This window comes from Phaseolus vulgaris, chromosome 11 (genome assembly GCF_000499845.2).
Source record: "Phaseolus vulgaris cultivar G19833 chromosome 11, P. vulgaris v2.0, whole genome shotgun sequence".
Classification (NCBI taxonomy): domain Eukaryota; kingdom Viridiplantae; phylum Streptophyta; class Magnoliopsida; order Fabales; family Fabaceae; genus Phaseolus; species Phaseolus vulgaris.
This window is the reverse complement of record NC_023749.2, coordinates 5483485-5508631: the sequence shown is the minus strand read 5'-3', so window position 1 is coordinate 5508631 and position 25147 is coordinate 5483485. Positions and strand designations below refer to the sequence as shown.

Here is a 25147-nt window from a genome sequence, read left to right as displayed (position 1 = left end):
AAGATTGGTAATGCATATCCCTTTTGAATGCAAACTCAAAATATTCCAAACCTTCCTCACAACTGACTTAGGAACCGAGCTCAAGGAAGGCCCATAGACCTCCACATTGGGTAACGAAGTAGCCTGCGGAGCTGCAACTGTGACTGGTTCCTTCATCGCCGGATCCTCCACCGTCACCGGCTCGTTGTAGCTTCCATATCAAGAGCCAAAAGACACATCAAGAAGGTGGTTGAGGACCTTTACAGCAAGAAGAGGGTGAAGATCTAATGGAGACCCAAGACTATAGTCACAGCGCCCCTATGTATGCAGACCAATACCGTTCTTGGGTCACCTCATCAACAATTTGGTGAAAACTTAACATAAAGCATTAAATAGAATATTTTTAAATTTTTTTAAACCAAATTAATTTTTTCCAAAAAAAATATTATATTAAATTGAATATTAACCTGTAAGAAAAAAAAATAATTATACTAAATAATACATTCACTCCTTTCTATTTCAGGAAACAAACACAAAGTTTGTGGAAAGAACATATATAATTAGTTATATACATTCTTAAAATGTCATTCTTCATATGGACTTAGAAGAGGGAAAAAATGTTAAAGGGCTTGATTATAATTAACTGGATGATAAATTTTCTTTCTTTATAATATACACACACACACACACACACATATATATATATATATATATATATGAAATTAAATTAATTCATATATCATTCGTGATAAAATTATATAATAAAAGAAAAGACTACTATTTTGTTTTAAAATTAAGAAAATTATTATTATCTCAATGTTTTAAGAGGTACAAAAAAATAGAACATTTATGTAAAAAACATATTGTCTTCTCAATAATAACAAAGATAAAAAATAATATTATGTATTTTATCAAAAAATAAAATTTAAATACCATTGTTTAATTTTCAAATTCAATTCAAATCTTTAATATTAGTATTTTTTTTATCAGGCTTAATATTAGTATGTTATATAATATTCTATATATGAAAAAATGAAAGAGATTACCCCCAACTCCCACTATAATTTTGTCTGTAAGACATTAGATGATATTTTCTTTATCAGCCATTACACGAGACCGTAACAGATTGCCAACTTCATAGTAGAAAGGTGTTAAGGATTCATATGTATTGTTGTGAAGTGAAACACGTGAATGATGATGATCGATCTTCAACAAAACTCAACCAATGATCATCTCATATTACAATACCTATAAAAACTCCAAAGTAAAAATGTCTGCATTTGATGAAAAAAAATAGAAAATAAGTACTTTTCTATATACTTGAGATGTGAGTCCTTCGTACAAATGCTATTTGAAAGACTTTTGTTGTGAATTTTTTTTTATCAACAATAAAGATTATATACATATGAATCACTTCAGGGTGATTCAATCCTTATACAAAAAGAAGGAATGACCTGACCACTTAACACCTTCCAAAGAATTATTAAAAATACTAATCCTGACAAAAATGAACTCCATCACAAAACTAAAGCGAGTAAAGACATACTAGAGGGTCGAAACACCAATCAGAGAAAGAAAAGCAAGCTGAAAGAAACTTATATGTGATCCAAGACCAAACCTCCAATTGGGTCAGAACAAATATCTCAGAAAAGTCCAAAACTCCTCATTTAAAAATAATCTTATTCTTATGACGCCAAAACTCACTAATCACCGTTATCCAAATATTCTTCAACCCTAAATTTACCAACTCCGAAGCATTGCACAACCTAAACTGCATTGCACTTGTAGGATATCATCTAGTTGAATAGGTTTACATGAATTCCCTTTCTTTTTTTATCAACAATTAATCAATTTCCTCTCTTTATCATATATTGGCTTCTATTTAGTGTAATCAAGTTAATAATCATATATGTTGATGTGAGGAGAAAAGCTAATTGCGTTTAAGTAGTATTTGAGGTGCTTATATAGTAATTAAAAGCTGGAAGTTGAGGTAAAGTTATTTGGGATGTCCCTAAAATAAGAACAAGGTTGATGTCTCTAAAATAATTGTCTCAAGTGATCACTAGGTAAACTATTTCTTTTTGCAGGTCTAAAATAATATTCTCAAACAAAATGTGCTCACTAAGACAGATCCTACTATTACGCAAATCACAAAGAAAAGTGATGACAATTGTTGGCTATATGCAGAGAACGAGAAGTTTAGCACTTCTGGAATCATAAAGATAATGGAGAAACTTGTTAAACTGAATGTTACAAAAGATTACTTATGTTTTACTATGTTAACAAGCTTAAAATGAGTTATTGGAAAAATTGAAACCAATAGAGACTATGGATGAAGAAAAATTAAAATGGTAGATTAACTAAGCATGATTGAAATGTCAATGGAGAGAATTTAAAATATATATATATATATATATATATATAAATAAATATATAAGACACTGTACAGTAGAGCAAGTAAATTGCCTTGTTCTTATCGATTCACTATGTGGTTGATGAGAACAAGGCTAGTTCATCACTTGGTTCTAATCGAGAATAAAATCTTGTATGTAAACAAAATACACATTTAATTTGTTCTGTGGTTAGCGATGATATGCATGTTTTAACTCCTTAATTACCAACATCATATTAATTAGAAAACCATAATTTTCATGCATCAGGCAAAGGCAAAGGGATATCAATTTCTGCTTATCTGTGTGGACTGAGTCGAATATGAATAGAATAGATGTATATAGGGTTTGAGGCAATATTTGGAATGTGGTGCAATGAATTTAGTTCAAGACTCAAAAAATTGTACCCAGAACAAAACTAATCAAAAGCAGTTCACATATATTTTTTTTTTGCAGAGAAAGCAGAAAATGTTGTATAAAACTAGTAAATTTTACAACCATGTATAAATTACAAGAAATGCTCAAAATCAATTCAAAGAGTAAACTTGCGAGAACAAAATCACACAGTTTATGAACTCTTTTCACCAAGAAAAAAAAGGGGTTCGTGGAAATCTACAAACAATAACGTGACGAGGATCGAACTCAAAAAAAATTTCTTGTACCCGTTTCTGCTGATGAATCCTGTGGTTCAGGTCCCAGTCTGAGTTCAAGGTCTAACTCCAATGATGAATCTCGGGTAGATAACAAAGCTCCTTCAGTGGTATTTTGACCTTGTGGGTTTAGTGTTTCACTGCTAGTTGGTGATTCTTCAAAGAGTGGAAGCTGCCTTGTGTGAGTGGCTCCAGAAGAGAGTACATGTTCTTCTTGAGACACATTCCAATTCCATTTTGGTGCGTTGCGTTCTTCACCAGACTTGGTCTGATCCTGTGGAGGGACAACCTTGTCCAAAGATGGTTGAACTTGAGTTTGATTTGAAGATTGTTGTTGCTTGAGCTTGGCTTTGTCTTTCCTGTGGATGTTCATGTGTCCCCCCAGTGCTTGTGCATTGGAGAAGCCCCTCTTGCAGAAGTTGCACTCGTAGGACCTGGATGTCACGTGAGTTGCACCTTGGTCCTCCCCATCAGAGGGATTTTCAGATATTGCTGCTTGGTGATCATGATCAGATTCCATTTGATTATTTTCAACTCTGAAGAAATATGTAAGAATATGAATATGAAGTATAGTGTGTAGATAGGAAAAGAGATGGTCAACAAAAGCAGATGGGTGGTTTTATATATGTTGAAGTTGAATGTGGCACATAGAAAGGCCTGCTTTCATCTTATTATTATTTAATGAAAGTGGCATGTAATGAGAATGTAACTTCCTGAATATGTTTTACAGCTTGAGTTGTTGCAAAGGACAAAATAGCTTAAGGCTTCAAAAACTACTGGGTCAAGTATATATATATTCAACACAACTTGCATTTTGGCTTCTGGCTTTCGGCCTACGTTAGATTCAAATCTTGTCTCACAAACTTGCAATGCATGTTACTATCAAACAACTTCATTATAAATTTATAAACTTGTACCATGTTTTTTCTCCAAGTGAAAAGAAACAATGATTTTAGTCTCAAAACAGAAGTTTTTTTTTTTTATTGAAATGTAAGAAAAAAAAGTTATTCTGCCAAAGGAACTTCTCAGAATGTAGCTTTTACATGTAGAATTTGGAAACGTCCTTTGTAGTCTAGATAGATTAGTTTCTGACAGTGAAACTGACAGAAAATAATATTTTGTAGCAGTTTTAAATATTCTGAGAGTTTAATTGGTAAGAAAAGTACACAATTAAGGACTCAACTATTATTATTTTAGTTTAAGAATCTCTTTAACAATTCTTAAATAGTTTAGAAGCTACTAATTAATAATTTAAAAACTAATAATTGTTCTAGCTTAGAAAGATCCAAATGAAGAAAGTTAAGAGGAGATGACAAATGTTTTCTGAGAACAGTAGATATTGTGAGCTGTGGAGAAAGACTAAAATAATATTTGTTTCAAGTCAGATTGGTTTCTCTCCAAAAGATGAAAAGGCCACCTTAGAAATCACGCAATTGTCTACAATATATGACCATTTGATTTAGAAAATAGTCAGAAATTTTGATTATTTTATTCACCCGTCCATATTAAAACTAGTTAGTTTCATCAAAACTAGTAATACAATTTAGTTTGCACACATATTTGTCGTAAGCCCTTGAACCACTTAAGTAAACTAGAAATTAAGAATATTGATCGTGTGGATTGTTGACACCAATGAACTAGAAACAGTGATTTTGAATCCCGGTTAAAAATGAAGAATATAATTATTTTGATAATAGTAATAATAGTTAATTAATTTAAAATTTGATACTGGTGTTTCCGAAGTCTTTAGTCAAACAGAGTCTTGTATGTTTTCGTGTTTAGCCGTCCTGAACATTGAATTTGAAGCTGACTTGGTAATTGTTGTTTGTGTTGCCAATATATAAGCAAAAAGAAAAGAAGCAGAGGATTATTATTCATAGCTGGAAAACCATCCATAGCCAGCCATGAACGTCTTCCACTTGGAAATTGCTACCTCATCAATCAGTTTCAAATTTTACTTTTAATAAGAAGTATTAAAAGTGTACTTAACCCTAACTCAATATTATAAAACCGACTAATGAGATGAGGTTTTGTACTCATTTATATATAATAAATTGTCTCAATTTTTAGTCGACGTGGAGTTTCCAATAACTTCATATATATATATTTAGGATTTAGGGTTTATATACAAATGTGTTAATGTTTTTGAGACCATCAAACTTCAAAATACAAAAGTGTTAATATTTTATAGGTAATTAAGGTTAGAAGGTGAAACAAACATGTGAAACAATCATTTATCTACTTCAGTTATGTCTCTTTCATGTTTTTAAGAGTAAAAATGATTCAAAAAAAGTTGAAGAATGAATATTTATTAAGTTAAAAAAAAAGATAAAAAATTAACTATTTCAATTTCATTTCATAAAAAGTAATGTATGGTATAAATGATATATGAAAATTGTTGAAAATAATGATTATATTGTTTAGTATATATGACGCTCTAAACATTTTGTAATCCATCATGCTTGTTCTAGAGAATGAAATTCAACACTAGACAATGAAATTTAATACAAGTTAGTAAAGTTAAAGAGAAAGTGTGAACAAATATGTTTATATCCTTATTATTTTTACCTTTTTTATCTAAAAAATTAAATGAAAAGAAAAAATACAAATTCTTTTTATATGTCATTTTAACATAATGATATATATATTTTAATAGAGTGATATTGGACTATTGAAATTTATTAATCCTATATATAATAGATAACTATATATAAAGCTTGGAGGATAAAAGTCTAAACTTTATAAAATGATGTTTATATGTTTATGTGATCGTATGATCTATTTATAGTCAAAGGTTTAAGGATGGAGATTCAATTTTGCCATGAATTATAGGATGGCAAGTTGTGAGTATAGTCTCATTTAAATTTAATGATATGCAACAAGACGTGAAGAAAAACAAAATAAAAATAAAAATCTTAATAGGAACTTCTTCCACAACAATTTTGTAATAAGAAATCTAGGTAAAATTTTCATTATGTACACTTCTTCAGTAGTGAGAATGTTCCAAATTTTACACTTATTTAAAATAATATTAATATAGACATTTTGATGTGTGATATGTAAGAAGTCTCAAATATATGGTTTTTTTAGAAAAAATCAAATTAAGATAAGTTAACAAGTGAACTTTTAAATCTAATTCAATCTTATAAAATTGACTTTATAATAAGGTTAAATTAGGTTTAAAGTCCAGTTCTTAATATAATACCAAAATCATTTAGAATCAATTCTAGTGAAAAAAAAGGTGTCTTGAAAATCCTACATCGACTAAAGATAAAAATATTTCATATAAGTGAGCATAAACTTAACCTTATAAGTCAATTTTATAAGATTGAGTTAAATTTAAAGTCTAATACTTAATAACATAAAAAAATAAATAAAAACTCTAATAAATTTTCAATCACTTTGTATATTGCAATGCAAATACACAATCCTTAGTTTGTTATATTTCAAAAGGATTTAGGGTTTTCATTTAACCAGAAAAGTTTGTAAAAAAATGTCTACAGTTTCATATCCTTGCCATCATATACCTCTTTATTGAAACCTATTTTCCTCACCAAAAACACAATTAATGTAACTAACTATTTGATGGGCTTGATCTACAAGAAGCATTATTTACATTTATATTTTTTTTAAATTTGAAAGAATAAAAGAATAAAATGTGACATAAATATTTGTTTACTCTTGTAACAAATTATTTTATATTTAATTGAGTTAAAATAACAATTAATTTATTTTCATAATTTTCTTCTCCATTTTCTAAGTAAATTGTTGGCTGTCATAGATAGAAACTTTTATAGTAGGATTCACACACAAATTTCTTCTTTTCTCTCCTTGCATCCGAAAAGCATCTGGTCAAGAATTCATTTATGACTTTTTAAGATATTTTTAAATGGATCCAGAGTTTCTTACACTATTGAAAAATAAAATGAAAAAAAGAAGCAAAAGCAACTACAACTATCCCACAATAAGAGGGTGCAAAGGTAGGAAGAAGGAATTTTTTTAGAAAGTCCTATCAATTTTCATTGCAATAATAAAATTCTCAAGAACTTCATGTGAATTCTACTATATATTTTTTATCTTTATATTTGTAAGTTTATTATGACAATGAAAAAAATATTTTAGTTATTTTTATTTTTACTTTTTTAATTTAGAAACTAAATTTTAAAACGGCTTCATTCTACTTAGCAATTAATTTCTCATCTAATAATATTATTAAAATTTGAAATTATTTAGAAAAATTTTAAAAAATAATTTAAGTATGATTAAGATTCAGATCTTATCTTAGTTTCATAGTCAATTTATATGATTAAAACTTAAAGACATTTCAAAATCCCACGAGAAAACATACATCATAACATAATTGTGATTATTAAAGAAACAAATAATGAAGAGATTTTTTTCAATCTTATTCAACCTATCTCTATCTATTTCACACGCTACTTTGAAGCTACTATCTCCACCAACACAAATCTTATTTAATTGCATTTTGAAAAGTAATTTTAAAATAAAATAAATTTCAAATACAACCTTATTTAAAAAAAGCTAACTCTATAAGATTTTATTTTGCACTTAATTTCCACATCAAGAAACTCTAACGACAAAAGTGCTTTTTTACAAAACGACGGAAAATACTTAAAAACAGATTTCATTCTTTAAGAATTCCAATAAAAATCATCGTTAGATACGACCTAAGTATTTTTTTTTTTCGTTTTCCATCAAAAGAAATACTAATATTTAGTGTGTGTTTGAATTGATAATTTCTCTTGAAAACTATATAGAATAATTAATTATTTATGTTAAACAAAGTATTTTTAACCTACGTAAGTGGATAATGTATAATTGATTATACAGGTCATTATACTTTAGTTGTTACACGTTAATTACAGTTTATTTATGAGCCAATTCGTTATTTATGAAGGGTCTTATACAAGTGTAAGAGCTTGTGCAAGAAAAAAAATAAATAAATTGGTATTTAAAAACGAGTAAGTTTTTTTTTATCAAAATTTTATATAAATGACTTCTTAAAAAACTCTATATATTTGTATATAAGTCTTTTTATAAATATGTAATATTTCATAAATAAGCATAATTCTTTTATATTTGATAAAAAAAATACTTTTATGCAAATAAATGGATTTCTAAAGACTATTTACTTAAATTTTTTTAATCAAAACTTATTATATAACATTCTTATATTTCAAATACCAATTTTGAACTTCGACTAAAAAAATACTTATTGATACAATCCTATTAAATTCATAAAATCATGTCAATTTTTTAGAAGTCAAAATAAAATCATTACTATTTGAATTCCTAAACTTAGAATTTTTTATAATATAGTACCTCAAGAGTCAAAATAATTTTCGAATAAATATTCAAAAGAGTACTTAAAAGATTATTATGCTGACTAATAGTTTCTTAAAATTCTTATGTTTAGATTCTTATTATTAATTCTATTTAGAATTGGCGTCCTATATTATTACGATATTTAGTAAAATTAAAATATAAATATTTATCAATTAAGTTGAATAAGAGATTTAGACAAACTTATTATTTAGTTTGTTGGAGATCCCACGTCGACGAGAGATTAAAGTATTTCATGGTATATAAGTGGGTGCAAACCTCAATCCTATGAGCCGGTATCAGAGCCATTTCGAACTTATCCTAGCGAGTATTTGTTGGACCTATCGGGCCGCTATCGAACCACCCATAATATATAGTCCCACGCCTTTCATTGTATATAAGTGGTGCAAACCTCAATCCTATGAACCGGTTTTATGGGGTTGAGTTAGACTTAAAGTCCATTTCGTAATATAGTTTATTGAAAAAAATTCCGATCTTATTGTTTTATGGACAAATTAACAAAACTTGTTTTTGCTTCATTCTTCTTTAACAATTTGATATGAAAGAAGACAAAATAAAAAATGTTAGTTGAACAATCGAAAATTGGGTGTGTTAGAATACTACCGTGCATGTGGCAAAAAATAATAATATTTTAATTGGTTTGCGGGACTTACGATATGTGTTGGAAAATGGAGAAAATTTTGGTGCTTTGGATTTTAGGTTTAAACATTTTGGGGGTGTAAATTTTGTTGCTCCACTTTTGTACCATCGTTTTCTCATCATCATTTGTTCACTCTCCTCCTCAAGCTTCTTTTCAAGGCTCATCAGGTGTTTTGATTGGGAAGTGGATGTGTGAGGAGTTGAGGGAGTGAATGTGTGAGGATGTGAGAAGAAAATGAGATTGTTTGGATTGGGGTATGTTAAAATGTATTTCTGAGGAAAGTTTATGGAAGTTTGTGATTGATGGAATGGTTGTTAGAAAATTTTTATTTTTTTTAAAAGTGTAAAATGTAAGTTTATAAATTTATCCTTGTTTTTAAAAATATTTAAATAATGAAATATGAAATATTTTTATGTGAATTTAAGTTAATTAAAATTTTGTAAATTATATTCAATACCGATGAATAATTATTTAAAAAAAACATTAGTTTCTTATCATTATTTGAACATGAAATTTTTTTATAAATATAATAAGTTTGTAAATTATGTGACGAGTGTGATTAAAATTTTAATTTTTTTAATTAATAAAATATTAAGATTATAAATTTATTCTTATATTTAAAAAAAATAATTAATTAATTAATATATTTATTTAAAATTAAATAATAATAATATAAATATAAAAAAATATTAAAATAATAATAATATTTAAAAAAATAATTTATAGAAATTATATATTTTTCATAATTGATTATATAATTTTATTTTTATTATAAATATACTTAATATTTTTGTTTTGTAATATGATTTTATCTTTATGTTCCGTTTATTTTTCCTTTGTCTTCAGCATGTCAAAACAAAATCTGAGGTAAATTGAAAAAATTATCAATGCTGACGTGTCTTTCTACAACAATTTTTGCATATAAGAGGAATATGATTGTCACTGTTCATGTGGATATCCTTCTTCACACTTCCGCACACACCACTTGATCCAAATAGGGGATATCTGTTGATTTTGGCTTAATCCCAAGTCCCACATCGGTGGGTTCATTGTTTGGGAAGGAGGTTTGAGGGTTATAAATTAAACTCTCCTCCTTCACTGTTATATATCCCAATTTGTAATATCTTCTCTCATAATAATAAAAGGGAGTTGTTTTTTGCTGTGCTCGGAGATTAGGCTAAACAGGCCGAACTCCGTTAACAATTTTCGGGTGTGTTTTTTTCCTCTTTATCTCTTTTATTATTCCGCTTTATTTATTCAATATTATTTGTCGGGTAGCTCTGTTAGGGTTTTGTTTTAGTGGGAAAATTACCCGTTTTTCCCAACAAGTGGTATCAAGAGCCGAAGGTTCGCCTTGGGTTGTTTGAAATTATTTGTAATATTGAATATTATATTGTGAGTCTGTAATGGCAAATAAAGATCAAGAAGGGAAGGCTCTGCAAGATGCAAATGTTGCAGAAAGCAAAAGTGATGTGTTGATTGTCTCGCTTTCAGCATCATTGCATCCAGACGAGTGGATATTGGATTCAGGTTGTACCTATCATATGTGTCCCATTCGGGAATGGTTCTTTGATTTTCAAGAACTCGATGGCGGAGTTGTTTACATGGGTAATGATAATCCATGTAAGACAATCGGGATAGGTTCAATCAAGTTGCGGAATCATGATGGATCCACCAGAATTTTGCGGGATGTACGGTACGTGCCAAAGTTGAAGAAGAATCTCATCTCATTGGGGGCTTTAGAATCTAAAGGCCTAGTTGTGACGATGCGAGATGGAATTCTTAAAGCAACTTCAGGAGCACTGGTGATGATGAAAGGTGTGAGGAAGAACAATTTGTATTACTACCAAGGTAGTACAGTGGTGGGGACAGTAGCGGCAACAACTTCTAGCACTAAGAAGGATGCTGAGGCAACGAAGTTGTGGCATATGAGGTTGGGACATGCTGGAGAGAAATCCTTGCAAATTCTTACCAAGCAGGGACTGTTGAAAGGTACGAAGGCTTGCAAACTTGAATTTTGTGAGCATTGTGTTCTGGGAAAACAACGAAGAGTGAAGTTTGGCACTGCAATTCACAATACCAAGGGTATTCTGGATTATGTGCATTCAGATGTGTGGGGACCTGCCAAGACTCCGTCAATCGGAGGTAGGCATTATTTTGTCACTTTTGTTGATGATTTTTCCAGAAGAGTTTGGGTGTTTACTATGAAGAACAAAAATGATGTGCTTGAAATTTTCCTTAAGTGGAAAGCTCAAGTTGAAAACCAGACAGGAAGGAAGATTAAGGTTCTCCGAACAGACAATGGAGGAGAATACAAGAGTGATCCGTTCCTGAAGGTATGCCAAGATTGTGGCATAGTTCGGCACTTCACTGTTAGAAAAACACCACAGCAGAATGGGGTTTCGGAGCGTATGAACAAGACACTTGTGGAGAAAGTTCGTTGTATGTTGTCTAATGCTGAGTTAGGCAGAGAGTTTTGGGTTGAGGCTGTGACATACGCTCAACATCTCGTCAATCGTTTGCCATCATCTGCTATAGATGGCAAAACCCCGTTAGAGGTATGGTCTGGAAAACCTGCAACTGATTATGATTCTTTGCATGTTTTTGGTTCTATTGCATATTATCATGTGATTGAATCAAAGTTGGATCCACGGGCAAAGAAAGCTCTTTTCATGGGCTTTAGTCCTGGAGTGAAGGGATACCGTTTGTGGTGTCTAGAGGCAAAGAAGACGATTATCAGCAGGGATGTTACCTTTGATGAATCTGCCATGTTAAAGAAGGTAAATCCAGAAGGAGCTGATAGTACTCCGCAACAGGTGGAGTGTGCCCGGAAGCAGGTGGAGTTTGAGCCGACAGTGGTGATCCTGATAAGTGTCTAATTTCAGTAATATTTCATATTAAAATATAGGCACTTATGAGGATTTATTGCTAATTTACATATAAAATAATCCCTAATTTATGAATTTATACCTTTTTACATTTTTTATGATCTTTATTTGAATAAGAGTATTTTATTCCCAAATTTGGTGTTAATTGCAGATTTCTAAGGAAGATTGGAGATTTGGATTAAAGATGAATGATTTGAGCTAAAAAGATAAAGATAAAAGGTCCCAGAATGGAAAAGATGCAAAGAAAGATTGGGCCTTTTTTATGTTTTATCATTTAGCCCATTAGCGCGACATAGGAAACAACCTAACCCTAGAAAACTAGGATAAATAGAGGGCTAGAGGCTCAACCTTAGGGTGGCAGATTGAGAGGAAAACACCATAGAGTGAATTGTAACCCAATTGGGAGAATGGAAGGTGATAGAAGTATGCGTGGCTAATTCTACCCTTTGGGATTGGGAGTAATCTGCTCAAACTCTTATGTATTGAGGTGATATTTTATATATTAATATTCAGTTCTTGATTGATTATTGGTATTGTTGTTTTACTTTTAATTTTCCGTGACAAATTGAGAATCTTAAATCTGACCGGGAGGTATTTTTAGGGTTCGGACCTAAACAACAATACTTAACATATTTGAGTGCTAGGAATAGACTTGAAATGTTAATTGCTATTAAACGTCCGAGCTTCGTTCTAAGTTGTTCTTATAATTATGCGAGAGATCGATAGTTAGGGAACATTCTTAAGGATTTTATATGCGAGGAATCGATATAAATGATTTTTATACGGGCATCAATTTCAATTAAAAAACTTAATATTGACATGTTAATCAAAATACATGAGAGTGAGAGAGATGAAACCTAATCCCTATTTTTCCAATTGAAACAATTAATTCTTTGTCTGTTTTCTTATTGATCATCGCCAACACAACCACTCTCAATACACTTTTAATTGTTTTGTTCTATATTTAGCGATTATTGTACTTGATAATTCACTGTTCCTTGTGGGATCGATATCCGTCCTTAGGGACAATTATTACTTCTGACAAACGCGGTGCACTTGCCGTAAAAAGTCATCAAGTTTTTGGCGCCGTTGCCGGGGAACAGAATTGATTTGTTGAGTATAATTTCCTAAATATTGTAAATATTTTATTTTTATTTTTATTTTTTTGTTTGTTTTGATTTTGTTTATTTTATTAAAATTAGATTTGATTTGATTTTATTATAGATTTGCTGTTTTAAAAAAAGAAAGTTGTTGATTTTATATTATTTTCTTTTCTTTTCTTTACGTTATTTAATTTAGTTTATTTTTATTTTATTTTGTTTTGATTTTGATTTTGTTTTATTATATTTTATTTTAGTTTTTTTTAGGATTAGTTTACGTAGTTTTATTTAGATTTACGTAACTGTTATTTATTTGTTTTAATTATTATTTTTACTAGTCTTAAGTTTTATTTTTACGTAAGTTAGTTAGAAATTTTGTTAGTGGTTTACAATTATATTTTTTAGTTTTATTCTGGTTTAGCTTTATTTTATTTATTATTTTATTCCTAGTATTTATTTTTTATTTTTATGTACGTTATTTTTTGTTTTTATGTTTTCTTTTATTCTGTTTTTAGTTTTGGTTTTATCTGTATATATTGTTTTTAATATTTTTGTTATTTTTCTCTTAACGTCATTTTAGTGTTTTATTTTTATTTTTATTTTATTTTGCAGATTTGTTTTTATTTTATTTTATTTTATTTTTTTAAAAAAAAAATACTCTGTTTTTTTTTTCTCACTAATATGTTTTAGGAAGAAAGCAACATGGCAGAAGAGCAAGCACCACCTCCTAAGAGGACACTTGGAGATTATGTCATGTACCAAGGACCAAGGCATTATTCTAGTATCGCAATACCTGCTACCGCTAAGGCCTTGAAAATAAATCCTAATTTTCTCACTATCATCATTACTCATCAATTCAAAGCAATGGATCATGAGGATCCATGTTCACATTTGTCTACATTTTATGAATTGGTGGGAACAATGGGCTTTCAATCAAGTGATCTTGAAAATGCTTATATGCGTTTGTTTTCTTTGTCATTGGCAGGAAAGGCTAATGATTGGCTCAGATCACTTCCAAATCAGAGTCTCACTAGTTGGAAGGAGGTAGAGGAAAAATTCCTGCAAAGATTTTTTCCAATTTCTCGCTACATCAAAGCAAAGTCTGAAATTTCTGTGTTCAGACAAGGAGTAGATGAATCATTCTGTGAGACATGGGAAAGATTTAAAATGTTACTTAGAAAATGCCCAAATCATGGGTTTGAAGATATTGCTCAACTGAGCATATTTCTCTCCGGTCTCAGATCTGACACAAAGATGCTCCTAGATGCTGCAGCTGGCGGCACAACGATGACTCTTGATGTAGAACAAGCGACAAGGATTATTGCTGCATTGGCGTCAACTGATTATCAATCCCAACATGATAAACAAAATACTCAGAAGGAAGGTTCGTTAGAAGATGCACTCTTGGCTCAAAATAAAATTCTGACACAACAGATTGAGCAACTAACCGCACAAATGGCTAAATTGTCCCAACAGTTATATGTTGTGCATTCATCTCAAAGCCAGAGTCACTCAATCATGTGTGATTTTTGTGGAGGTGATCATCCTAATGGACACTGTTCTTATCTGAACAATTCACCTGAAGTTGAGGATCCATTCATGCTTGAAAGAATGAGTAAAGTTGAAGAAGCCCTAACAAAGCTTGTCATAATGGAAGAAAATAGCATGGCAACAATCAGGAATATAGAGATCCAAATGGGAAAAGTGGCTAAACAATTTGAAGAAATACAAAGTGGTCAGTTTTTAGTTGACAACCAAACCAACCCAAAAGAGCATTGCAATAAGGTAATAGCTGAAAAAGAAGATGAGACTGAGGAGTTAGAGAGAGAAATGAAAAGAAGTGAGGAAGAAAAAATTAAAAATAAGGAGAGAAGTGTTCTTGAAAAAGATTTATCATATCCTCATCCTCCTTCAAAAACAGAGAAGGACAGAAAATTCTTTGACAAATTGCTCCCTAGGAATTATTTTGCAGGAAATCTGAAGCAAGATTCAACATTTGAGAGATTTCTGAAGAATAGGAGCTATATTGAAGAGAGAAATAGAGAGTTGGAGGCTAGATGCAGTATCATGACTCAAAGGGACTTGCTTCAAAATTCTAAGAACTTAGGAGGTTTTAATCTTCCCGTGTCTATAGGCATTTTATCTATGGACAAGGCTGCACTGTATTTAGGCGATTTGGAGGTTCAACCCACCAAGATGCAGTTGGCAAAAAGATCCATCAAAGATCCTTATCGTGTGGTTGAAGATGTTCTTGTAACGAGGAATAATGCATACAACATGATGCAACAAAGAGAGTTGTCCATCTTGAAATAAACAGGCGTCAAGCTAGATGACGTTAAACGAGCGCTTACTGGGAGGCAACCCAGTCCACATTTTAGTTTTATGTTGTTTTATTACCTTTGCTGATTTTATTTAAAATAAAAAATAAAAAATAAAAGTAAATAAGAATAATAAAAAAAAAATCCTATATGCCTCCTAATCATTTTGTAGGTTATGTATTTTTGACCTGGGGACAGGTTCTATTATTCAGGGGGGCAGATCCAGCAAATGAAGCAAGACTGTAGATAAATTTTTTAACAAAAAGCTGGATGATTTCTTAAGAAGAGAGGATTGAGCAAAAATATGGTTTTATCTTTCTAATTCTCTTTTCTTTTCAGTTATTTGAATTTTTTCTTATTTTATTTATTTTATTTTTCGGTTATTTTGTTTTCTGTTTATTTGCTTATTTGTTTGGTTTGTTTTTATTGCTTATTTTGAATAAATTTCCTGTTTTATTAGTTTGGTAATTTTAAGTCTTGAATTATCTTTCTTGACTAAATTTCAGTTTTAATTTGTTTGTTTTCTAGTTTATTTTTTTTTTCAAATTAAAAAGAACTAGAATATTAATTTTGAATTGTGGAAAAAAGAATTTGTGTTTAAATATTAAGTAGTGAGATGAATTAGACACAGGTTAGAAAAGAAAATATGATTGAATCCCTATTTAAATGTAGTTAAAATTATGATACATGAAAATTTAACAGGATAATTGATTAGGACAAATAATGACAAGACAAAAAGGAATGAGACCATTTAAACCAAGTGAGTGTGTGAACCTGAAACAATTTTTGAGAGTTTTACTGATGAATTGACAGTTGTGGTTGCTTAATTTTTATTTTTGTTGCATCATAAAAGAGCATGAAGATGATTGAGGCATTTGTTTGTGTTAAGTAGGAGCCAAGGCCAAAAAGCCAACCTTTATATTAGTATTCCATTTTTTTATCCCCTTTGGGCCAAGAATTTTTTTGTTAATATTGCACCTTAACCTTTATTGATATAATTTCCTACCCTTTAGCATGTCTAAGGAAGGAGAACATAGATGCAATACATATAGAAAAGGGAATGGTTGGTTCTGATTGTGAAAGTTCAAAAAGTTTAAAATAGGAAGAATTTTTTCCTATTATTGAAAAAAAAAAGAAAAAAAAACAAGAAACAGAAACATAAGAAGAAAAAGAAATAGAAAAGAAAGATAGAAAAATTTCATGAAAATCATGAAAAAAAAATGAGGAAAAAGGTGATATCAAAAGAAAGTGGTAATTAGATAACATATATGTTCTCTATAATTGAATTGTAGGTATGTTCTTCTTCTTTAAGATGTGCTTTTGTTATCTAAGAAAAACCAATATTTTTTGGAAGCCCAGCCTCATTACAACCCTGGAAAAGACCTCAAGATTCATGTTTCTAATATGTTTGTGATTTGAAGATGAAATGAAAAGCAACTGTGATTTGTTATGATTCAGTGAAAATATAGAGAAACACTTACCCGTGAGCATATGAGAAGATATTCCTTGATGAATTGTCATTTATTTGTTTTGATTTGATCCTGGAAATTGATTGTGTCTATAATTTTCTATATTTGAATTTGGAAGCATCATAAGTTTCTAATTTGATCTGTTGTTTAATGAATTAAGCTGTTTGATATTTAAATTCAAATATATTCATTTACTTTGCTTGAGGACAAGCAAGATTCTAAGTTGGGGAGAGTGATAAGTGTCTAATTTCAGTAATATTTCATATTAAAATATAGGCACTTATGAGGATTTATTGCTAATTTACATATAAAATAATCCCTAATTTATGAATTTATACCTTTTTACATTTTTTATGATCTTTATTTGAATAAGAGTATTTTATTCCCAAATTTGGTGTTAATTGCAGATTTCTAAGGAAGATTGGAGATTTGGATTAAAGATGAATGATTTGAGCTAAAAAGATAAAGATAAAAGGTCCCAGAATGGAAAAGATGCAAAGAAAGATTGGGCCTTTTTTATGTTTTATCATTTAGCCCATTAGCGCGACATAGGAAACAACCTAACCCTAGAAAACTAGGATAAATAGAGGGCTAGAGGCTCAACCTTAGGGTGGCAGATTGAGAGGAAAACACCATAGAGTGAATTGTAACCCAATTGGGAGAATGGAAGGTGATAGAAGTATGCGTGGCTAATTCTACCCTTTGGGATTGGGAGTAATCTGCTCAAACTCTTATGTATTGAGGTGATATTTTATATATTAATATTCAGTTCTTGATTGATTATTGGTATTGTTGTTTTACTTTTAATTTTCCGTGACAAATTGAGAATCTTAAATCTGACCGGGAGGTATTTTTAGGGTTCGGACCTAAACAACAATACTTAACATATTTGAGTGCTAGGAATAGACTTGAAATGTTAATTGCTATTAAACGTCCGAGCTTCGTTCTAAGTTGTTCTTATAATTATGCGAGAGATCGATAGTTAGGGAACATTCTTAAGGATTTTATATGCGAGGAATCGATATAAATGATTTTTATACGGGCATCAATTTCAATTAAAAAACTTAATATTGACATGTTAATCAAAATACATGAGAGTGAGAGAGATGAAACCTAATCCCTATTTTTCCAATTGAAACAATTAATTCTTTGTCTGTTTTCTTATTGATCATCGCCAACACAACCACTCTCAATACACTTTTAATTGTTTTGTTCTATATTTAGCGATTATTGTACTTGATAATTCACTGTTCCTTGTGGGATCGATATCCGTCCTTAGGAACAATTATTACTTCTGACAAACGCGGTGCACTTGCCGTAAAAAGTCATCAGATCCCAACACGAAATACCACAAGTGACTCTCCTATGGTAGAAGAAGAGTCAGATGAGGAAGAGGTTCCTACCCAAGAATCTCAACAGCAATCAGCGCCAATTGCAGTTAGAAGACAAAGACGAGATATTCAGAAGCCTGCTCGTTTCATGGATATGGTTGCCTATGCACTTCCAGTTGTTGATGACATTCCATCCACTTACCCAGAAGCCATTCTGAGTTCAGAGAGTGGTAATTGGGCAGGTGCGATGGAAGAGGAGATGCAGTCTTTGAAGAAGAACAAGACGTGGAAGCTGGCACAATTACCAAAAGGTAAGAAGGCAATTGGGTGCAAATGGGTATTTGCAAAGAAAGAAGGATTTCCTAATAAAGAAGATGTTCGCTACAAGGCAAGGTTGGTTGCTAAAGGCTTTGCTCAGAGGGAGGGAATTGATTATAATGAGGTATTTTCTCCAGTTGTTAAACATTCCTCCATTCGAATTTTGTTGGCCTTGGTAACACAATTGAATTTGGAGCTTGCTCAACTTGATGTAAAGACCGCGTTCCTACACGGTGATTTGGAGGAGGAAATCTATATGACTCAACCAGAAGGATACAAGGTTGATGGTAAAGAAGATTGGGTTTGTAAACTTAGCAAATCGTTGTACGGACTGAAACAATCTCCGAGACAGTGGTACAAACGATTTGATAAGTTCATGAAGGATCAGAAGTACAAGAGAAGCAAATATGATCACTGTGTGTATTTGCGCAGACTTGAAGATGGTTCCTACAGTTACTTACTCCTATATGATATGCTGATTGCAGCAAAGAGCCAAGTTGAGATTGACAGGTTAAAGGCTCAGTTGAGTAAAGAGTTCGAGATGAAGGATTTGGGGGAAGCCAAGAAGATTCTCGGCATGGAGATAAACAGGGACAGAGAGAGGGGAAAACTTTGGCTGTCACAAAAGCAGTATTTGCAGAAGGTACTACAACGTTTTGGTATACACGAAGATACAAAACCTGTAAGTACCCCACTTGCTCCTCATTTGAAATTGAGTAGTCGTTTATCTCCGACGACTGATGAAGAACGAGAATACATGGCGAAAGTCCCATATGCAAATGCAGTTGGAAGCTTGATGTATGCAATGGTGTGTACAAGACCGGATATTTCACAGGCTGTGAGTGTTGTTAGCAGGTACATGCATAATCCGGGCAAGGGTCATTAACAAGCTGTGAGATGGATTCTACGGTACCTCCAAAGTACCTTAGATGTTGGATTGGCATTTGAGCAAGATGAATCACTTGGTCAATGCATAGTTGGATATTGTGATTCTGATTATGCAGGTGATTTGGATAAGCGACGGTCAACAACTGGCTATTTGTTCACTTTAGCAAAAGCGCCAGTCAGTTGGAAGTCTACCTTGCAGTCTACGGTGGCTTTGTCTACGACAGAGGCAGAGTATATGGCGATTACAGAGGCTGTGAAGGAAGCAATTTGGCTTCATGGGTTGCTTAAAGACTTGGGAGTTGGTCAGAAACAACTTGAGTTATATTCTGACAGTCAGAGTGCTATTCATTTAGCAAAGAATCAAGTCTTTCATGCACGGACGAAGCACATTGATGTTCGCTATCACTTTGTGCGTGAGATTCTCGAAGAAGAGGAGATTGTTCTCCAGAAGATTCACACTAGGGAGAATCCTGCAGATATGCTCACCAAGGTGGTTACAATGACCAAGTTTGAACACTGTTTAGACTTGGTTAATATCTTGCACATTTGAAGTTGGCGCCCGGAGGCGCAAATTTGAAGCACTGTAAAGTTTGTTTTTGTTATGGTTTGAGAAGATTTGTTTTAGGTGGGACTTGAAATTAAGCCAAGGTGAAGATTTGTTGATTTTGGCTTAATCCCAAGTCCCACATCGGTGGGTTCATTGTTTGGGAAGGAGGTTTGAGGGTTATAAATTAAACTCTCCTCCTTCACTGTTATATATCCCAATTTGTAATATCTTCTCTCATAATAATAAAAGGGAGTTGTTTTTTGCTGTGCTCGGAGATTAGGCTAAACAGGCCGAACTCCGTTATTTATTCAATATTATTTGTCGGGTAGCTCTGTTAGGGTTTTGTTTTAGTGGGAAAATTACCCGTTTTTCCCAACAATATCACTACATTTTCATCCTCGTGAACCGTACTTCCCTTGAAGCAAACATGCCCTTATAGTCTTTCTCTTCCATCCTTTCTCGTTCGTAGTCATCGGGGTTGTGCAAGTAGGAACTATGCATCCCTTTTCATGGTGATTGGATGGTGCTATTAGTGGCCTTACATTGGAAGTGTTATATTTAGTTTCACCAAAGGTAATACATTTTATATTCTTTGGTTTATTAGGTGAAAGATTGATCTTGTTTGATTTTTGTTGGGGGATGAATATGTTTAGTTTCACCAAAGATAATACGTTTTCTTGAAATTTGAAGTTAGTTTTCGTGAAGTGTTTGGAGGGCATAAGGGTATGAGAGTGTCAACTTAGAGAATGACCGTATGTGATGACCCTAATAAAAATATGTGATGATTCACATTTTTTAAAATTTGAAGTTAGTGTTCTTGTTGATTGGGGTGAGACATAAGGTGGAGAGAAATAAGAGGAACATACCCTTTATATTATTCATCACCTAACAAAAATCAAACAAGATGAATCTTTTACTTAATAAACCAATAAATAAAAAATTTATTACCTTTAAATATCACCACCCAACCAATATGAAAAGGGATGTAAAGGTTATCGCTTGCAAACACCAACGAAGACGAGAACGAACGAGAAAGACGGGAAGAGAAGGTGAATGAGAGAAAAACACTGAAACAGATGTTGGAAGTGAGGCACATCCAATTTGAAGTTGTCAGAAATATCGGGACTCAAAAATAGGAAAAAAATGAGAGTTGAGAAACAGAAGTTGAGAGAGATTACCGAATGGAGAATGAGTGTAAGTTTGAGAAAGAAAATTTATATTAATTGCAAACTACATTATTTATTTTATATTAATAACTTTAAAATTTATATTTAAAAGTTATTAATACAAAATTTCTAACAAACTCATGAGTGAAATTGGTTAAACCATGAACCAATTTGTATTTCAAGAATTTTCCACCTGACTTTCCACAAAGAAAAAAAAAAACTCAGCCATGTAAACCCACGGAATCCTCTGAATCAAGTTGTCCCAGTCGTAGATAATACTGTAATGGAAAACCAAATTACCTTAAAAAGAACAATCCTGGTCGCATTAGTAATTAGAACAAAATGCATCAGCTTTCCCTCATAAATCCAACTTCGTATCTTCCATTGCCGTCAAACCGCACTACCACCACCACCTCTCTCATTTTCAATCATGTAAGAAAAATATCAAAGTCCAATTGCATTCGGAGCCAGTCCACGCAGCAAAGGTGGACTCTTCAGGGCATGACAGCTCTCGTCACTGGTGGAACTCGCGGAATAGGGTATCGACATTCCAACTTTCACACCCATGTTTCATTTTTTGTTCTGACCCTTTTAATCTCGTCATAATTTTACTTGTGAATTCTTGTGGGACATGTAAAAGGCGCGCCATTGTGGAGGAATTGACGGGGTTTGGAGCCAGAGTTCATACCTGTGCCAGGAACGAACACGATCTCACTGAATGCTTGAAGAAATGGAATGATTCGGGCTTTGAGGTCACTGGCTCAGTTTGTGATGTATCAGTTCCAAAGCAGAGGGAGGCGCTCATGGAGTCTGTTTCCTCTCTTTTTCACGGGAAACTCAACATCCTTGTAAGTTTTTGTTAAAAATAACCTATTGGATAATGGTATATGAGTAAAGTGGTGCATAAAAGTGGAGACTAATCTTGTATTATGAACTAACTTTTGGGGATCAAGGCTCGACCAAATCATTAGATAGTATTGGAGTTTGTTCTAGTAACTGTTAGGCCTATCGGTTACACCACACTGATAATTTATTTTACCACCCCTCGATGTTTAGTCCTGTTACAACAGTGGTTCTCGATTACTTTGAGGTCTACTTTGGATTAGTAAGCCTTATTAATGTAGATGTCCCTGGTAACCTGATAAATTTGATGTATAGATAAACAATGTAGGGACAAACATTCGGAAACCGGTGACAGACTTCACAAGTGCAGAGTTTTCCACTCTTATTGATACCAATTTGGGATCTGTCTTTCACATATGTCAACTTGCATATCCACTTTTGAAAGCATCGGGAATGGGAAGTGTTGTGTTTGTCTCTTCTGTTTCTGGTTTTGTCTCACTGAAATCAATGTCTGTTCAAGGAGCAACAAAAGGTAATTTCCCTGCCCGATGGTGTATTGCAGATTGTTTAACAAATGCTGTGATGTTGATGAGTTTATCAAATTTTGAAGGTTAGTTTGTTTTCTGATTTATAGGGGCAATTAATCAACTCACAAGAAATCTAGCTTGTGAGTGGGCAAAAGACAATATAAGGAGTAATGCAGTGGCACCTTGGTACATCAGAACTTCAATGGTAGAGCAGGTTGTTCTTCTGCTTTATTCTGTATCCATTGGTTAGAATAAGCTGCCTATGACACTCATTAGTGTCATTTTAATGATGGTATAGTAATACCATCACTTTTTACTTTCTTTTTCTTTAAAAAATTGGTTGGGTGCATGAAAATATTATTTCCAAACTGAACAGCTTTGAAATTACAAGGTACATACCACTTCTGATTTTTAAGTCTTCCATCCCTTGTAAGTTTTTGTTAGACTATACCATTAGGTAAGTAGTTATACATCGTTAGTCCATAAGTCAGACTACTTGTAATTCATTTACATCTTTTAATCAGTACTAGATATCTCCTGAGAATTATTCCTTTCTATTTGTCTTATGTCTATGATCTCTATTCCCCTCCTTATGATTAACAACATATTTCAAAAGCACAGAATTGGTTCTACATCTTCGTACTTGTAGATATACGTAATCAATCTCTTTCCTCTATCCTATCATAGGTAGATTGTAATGAATTTATTGTCTAGTGAATTGCTATCCTAGCTACTTAACTTGAATCCAGTCGTCTGGAGCAGTAACTCTTTCACAAGCGTGTATGACATGCCAATGATAATGCGAATCTAAATGCACAACCACTGTACCAAACAAATTTAGACAATATGGCAGAAACAGAGACACAATAGATACTTTCAAATATCCAACAAAAGTATTTTTAAGACGTTTTTTCTGGTCCCATAGTTGGGCCGTCCTGGGATTTGACTGAGAGTCTAAATCAGTAAATCTCTCTAAACCCTTCCTTTAAACATACTGCTAGCACTCTTGCACTACAAATTACATTTTCAAGCATAGAGATCAAAGAAAAAATGTGTCTTGGACATTGTCTTTGGCTTTGTTACTGCATGAAGAGAGTGTTTGTGATTGTCCTTACCCATAATTCATGCTGCACATTAGCTTTGTAAAAAATTCTAATAGTGGTCAGTAGTGTTCCATTCCCTATGTAACAACATTGCATTTGGGTCAGGAACTTTCTGGATGCTCTAATACACAGAATTCTAATGTAGTGACCTGATATGAACGATATCTAAGTTTACCCTCTTGTTTTAGGTGCTGAGCAAGAAAGAGTATCTGGAAGAAGTGTACTCTAGAACTCCTCTTAGGCGGCTTGGAGATCCAGCAGATGTCTCTTCTCTTGTTGCGTTTCTTTGCCTACCAGCATCGTCATACATCACTGGCCAGATTATTTGTATTGATGGAGGAATGTCCGTGAATGGTTTCTACCCAACAACGCAGTTCTAAGAGTTGCTGCTTACATCATGCACCCTCCTTACTGATATTCCTCTCAATCGCCATTCATGTGGAGCATTTGGCATGGTTCTCTACTTCTCTGTCAAGCTTGCAAGAGTTAGTCCTATTATGGAAGGTTTTCAATGATTTTGTTTCACTCGTTGAAGCATTTAAAATAATTTGAGTTAAAAGTCAGTTAAAAAAACTTATTAGTATGTACATCAATTTTCTCAAGAGAAAAAGTTATGGTAACAAATTTAAAGAAAATTAACTCAAGAAATATTATAAAGAATTTAAAGAGTTTCTGATAAGAAAAATATATTTAAATTTATAATTAACAAATAGTTACCAATTCATTAACCATGTGCTGATTTTAACTATAACCTATGTAGCACAAATACGGATACGGACACTAACACGATACGGATACGGACATGGAGATACGTATAATTTCTAAAATGTAGGACACGGGGACACAGATCTATATATTATATAATTTTGAATTATATAAACTAGTATGTTGACCCGTCAACGCATGAGAATATTTTAAATATTTAATATTTAAATAATAATATTATAATAATAAATCTATACATCAAAATTAAGAATGATGGTAGAGTCAATTACAATTATAAATCAAAATTATATGAATTATTAGTAAACAATTTAAGAATATATCAAATGGACAAAAGTAAAAATATTATGACTCAAATTAAAAATAAGTGTTTGACCTTAGCTTTTGTTTATTGTCATAGCAAAACACAAAGATATTGTGAATTGTCTTCTTTGAAACTTAAAAGGCAGGAGGTAGGCCTGATTCATAAAAAGTCAAGTTCATTATAGGAATAAATATGTTATCACCAATATTTTTTCCAGTAATAACTTTGACACCAATAACATTCTTCCCCAAGTGAATTACTTGTAATCTTGTTCCATTGCAGAATTCATTGGCTTGATCAATATTCCTTAGAAGCATTATTGGAACTCCAACTTTTAATTTAACACAATGATTAGTAATTCCCGAGCATTTGATATCATTAAAAAATTCAGTTGTAAACCACTCAGCTTGAGCATTTTCTTGTTCATCAGATTGGCAAGGGGTGTTTGAACTTAAATAACTAACTTCTTCTCCGGGATTAAAGATAAAATGAACTCATTCACTTCATCCACACATTCTATAGTAGGACATAAAATTGCACCATCATCAAAAAATCCATCAGAGGTAAGATTCTGCATGTAGCCTGGATAAACAAATTTA

The 25147-nt window shown here is 32.0% G+C and overlaps 2 protein-coding genes and 1 pseudogene across 2 annotated transcripts; 1 reads left to right on the top strand and 2 right to left on the bottom strand.

Moving 5' to 3' along the window:
* Nucleotides 1-2424: 2424 nt before the first annotated feature.
* Nucleotides 2425-3607, bottom strand: LOC137826747 (transcriptional regulator TAC1-like). Its single transcript, XM_068632884.1, has one exon. It carries the CDS (start codon nt 3537-3539, stop codon nt 3012-3014), a length of 528 nt encoding a protein of 175 aa, XP_068488985.1. The 5' UTR covers nt 3540-3607; the 3' UTR covers nt 2425-3011.
* A 10497-nt stretch (nt 3608-14104) lies between these two features.
* On the bottom strand, nt 14105-14210 carry LOC137812098 (small nucleolar RNA R71; annotated as a pseudogene).
* Nucleotides 14211-21221: 7011 nt separating this feature from the next.
* On the top strand, nt 21222-24108 carry LOC137807286 (tropinone reductase homolog At5g06060-like). The gene is made up of 5 exons (XM_068607891.1): nt 21222-21587; nt 21689-21896; nt 22207-22423; nt 22526-22632; nt 23710-24108. The coding sequence occupies exons 1-5, from the start codon at nt 21391-21393 to the stop codon at nt 23899-23901; spliced, it is 921 nt and encodes a 306-aa protein (XP_068463992.1). The 5' UTR covers nt 21222-21390; the 3' UTR covers nt 23902-24108.
* The last annotated feature ends 1039 nt before the right edge of the window (nt 24109-25147 follow it).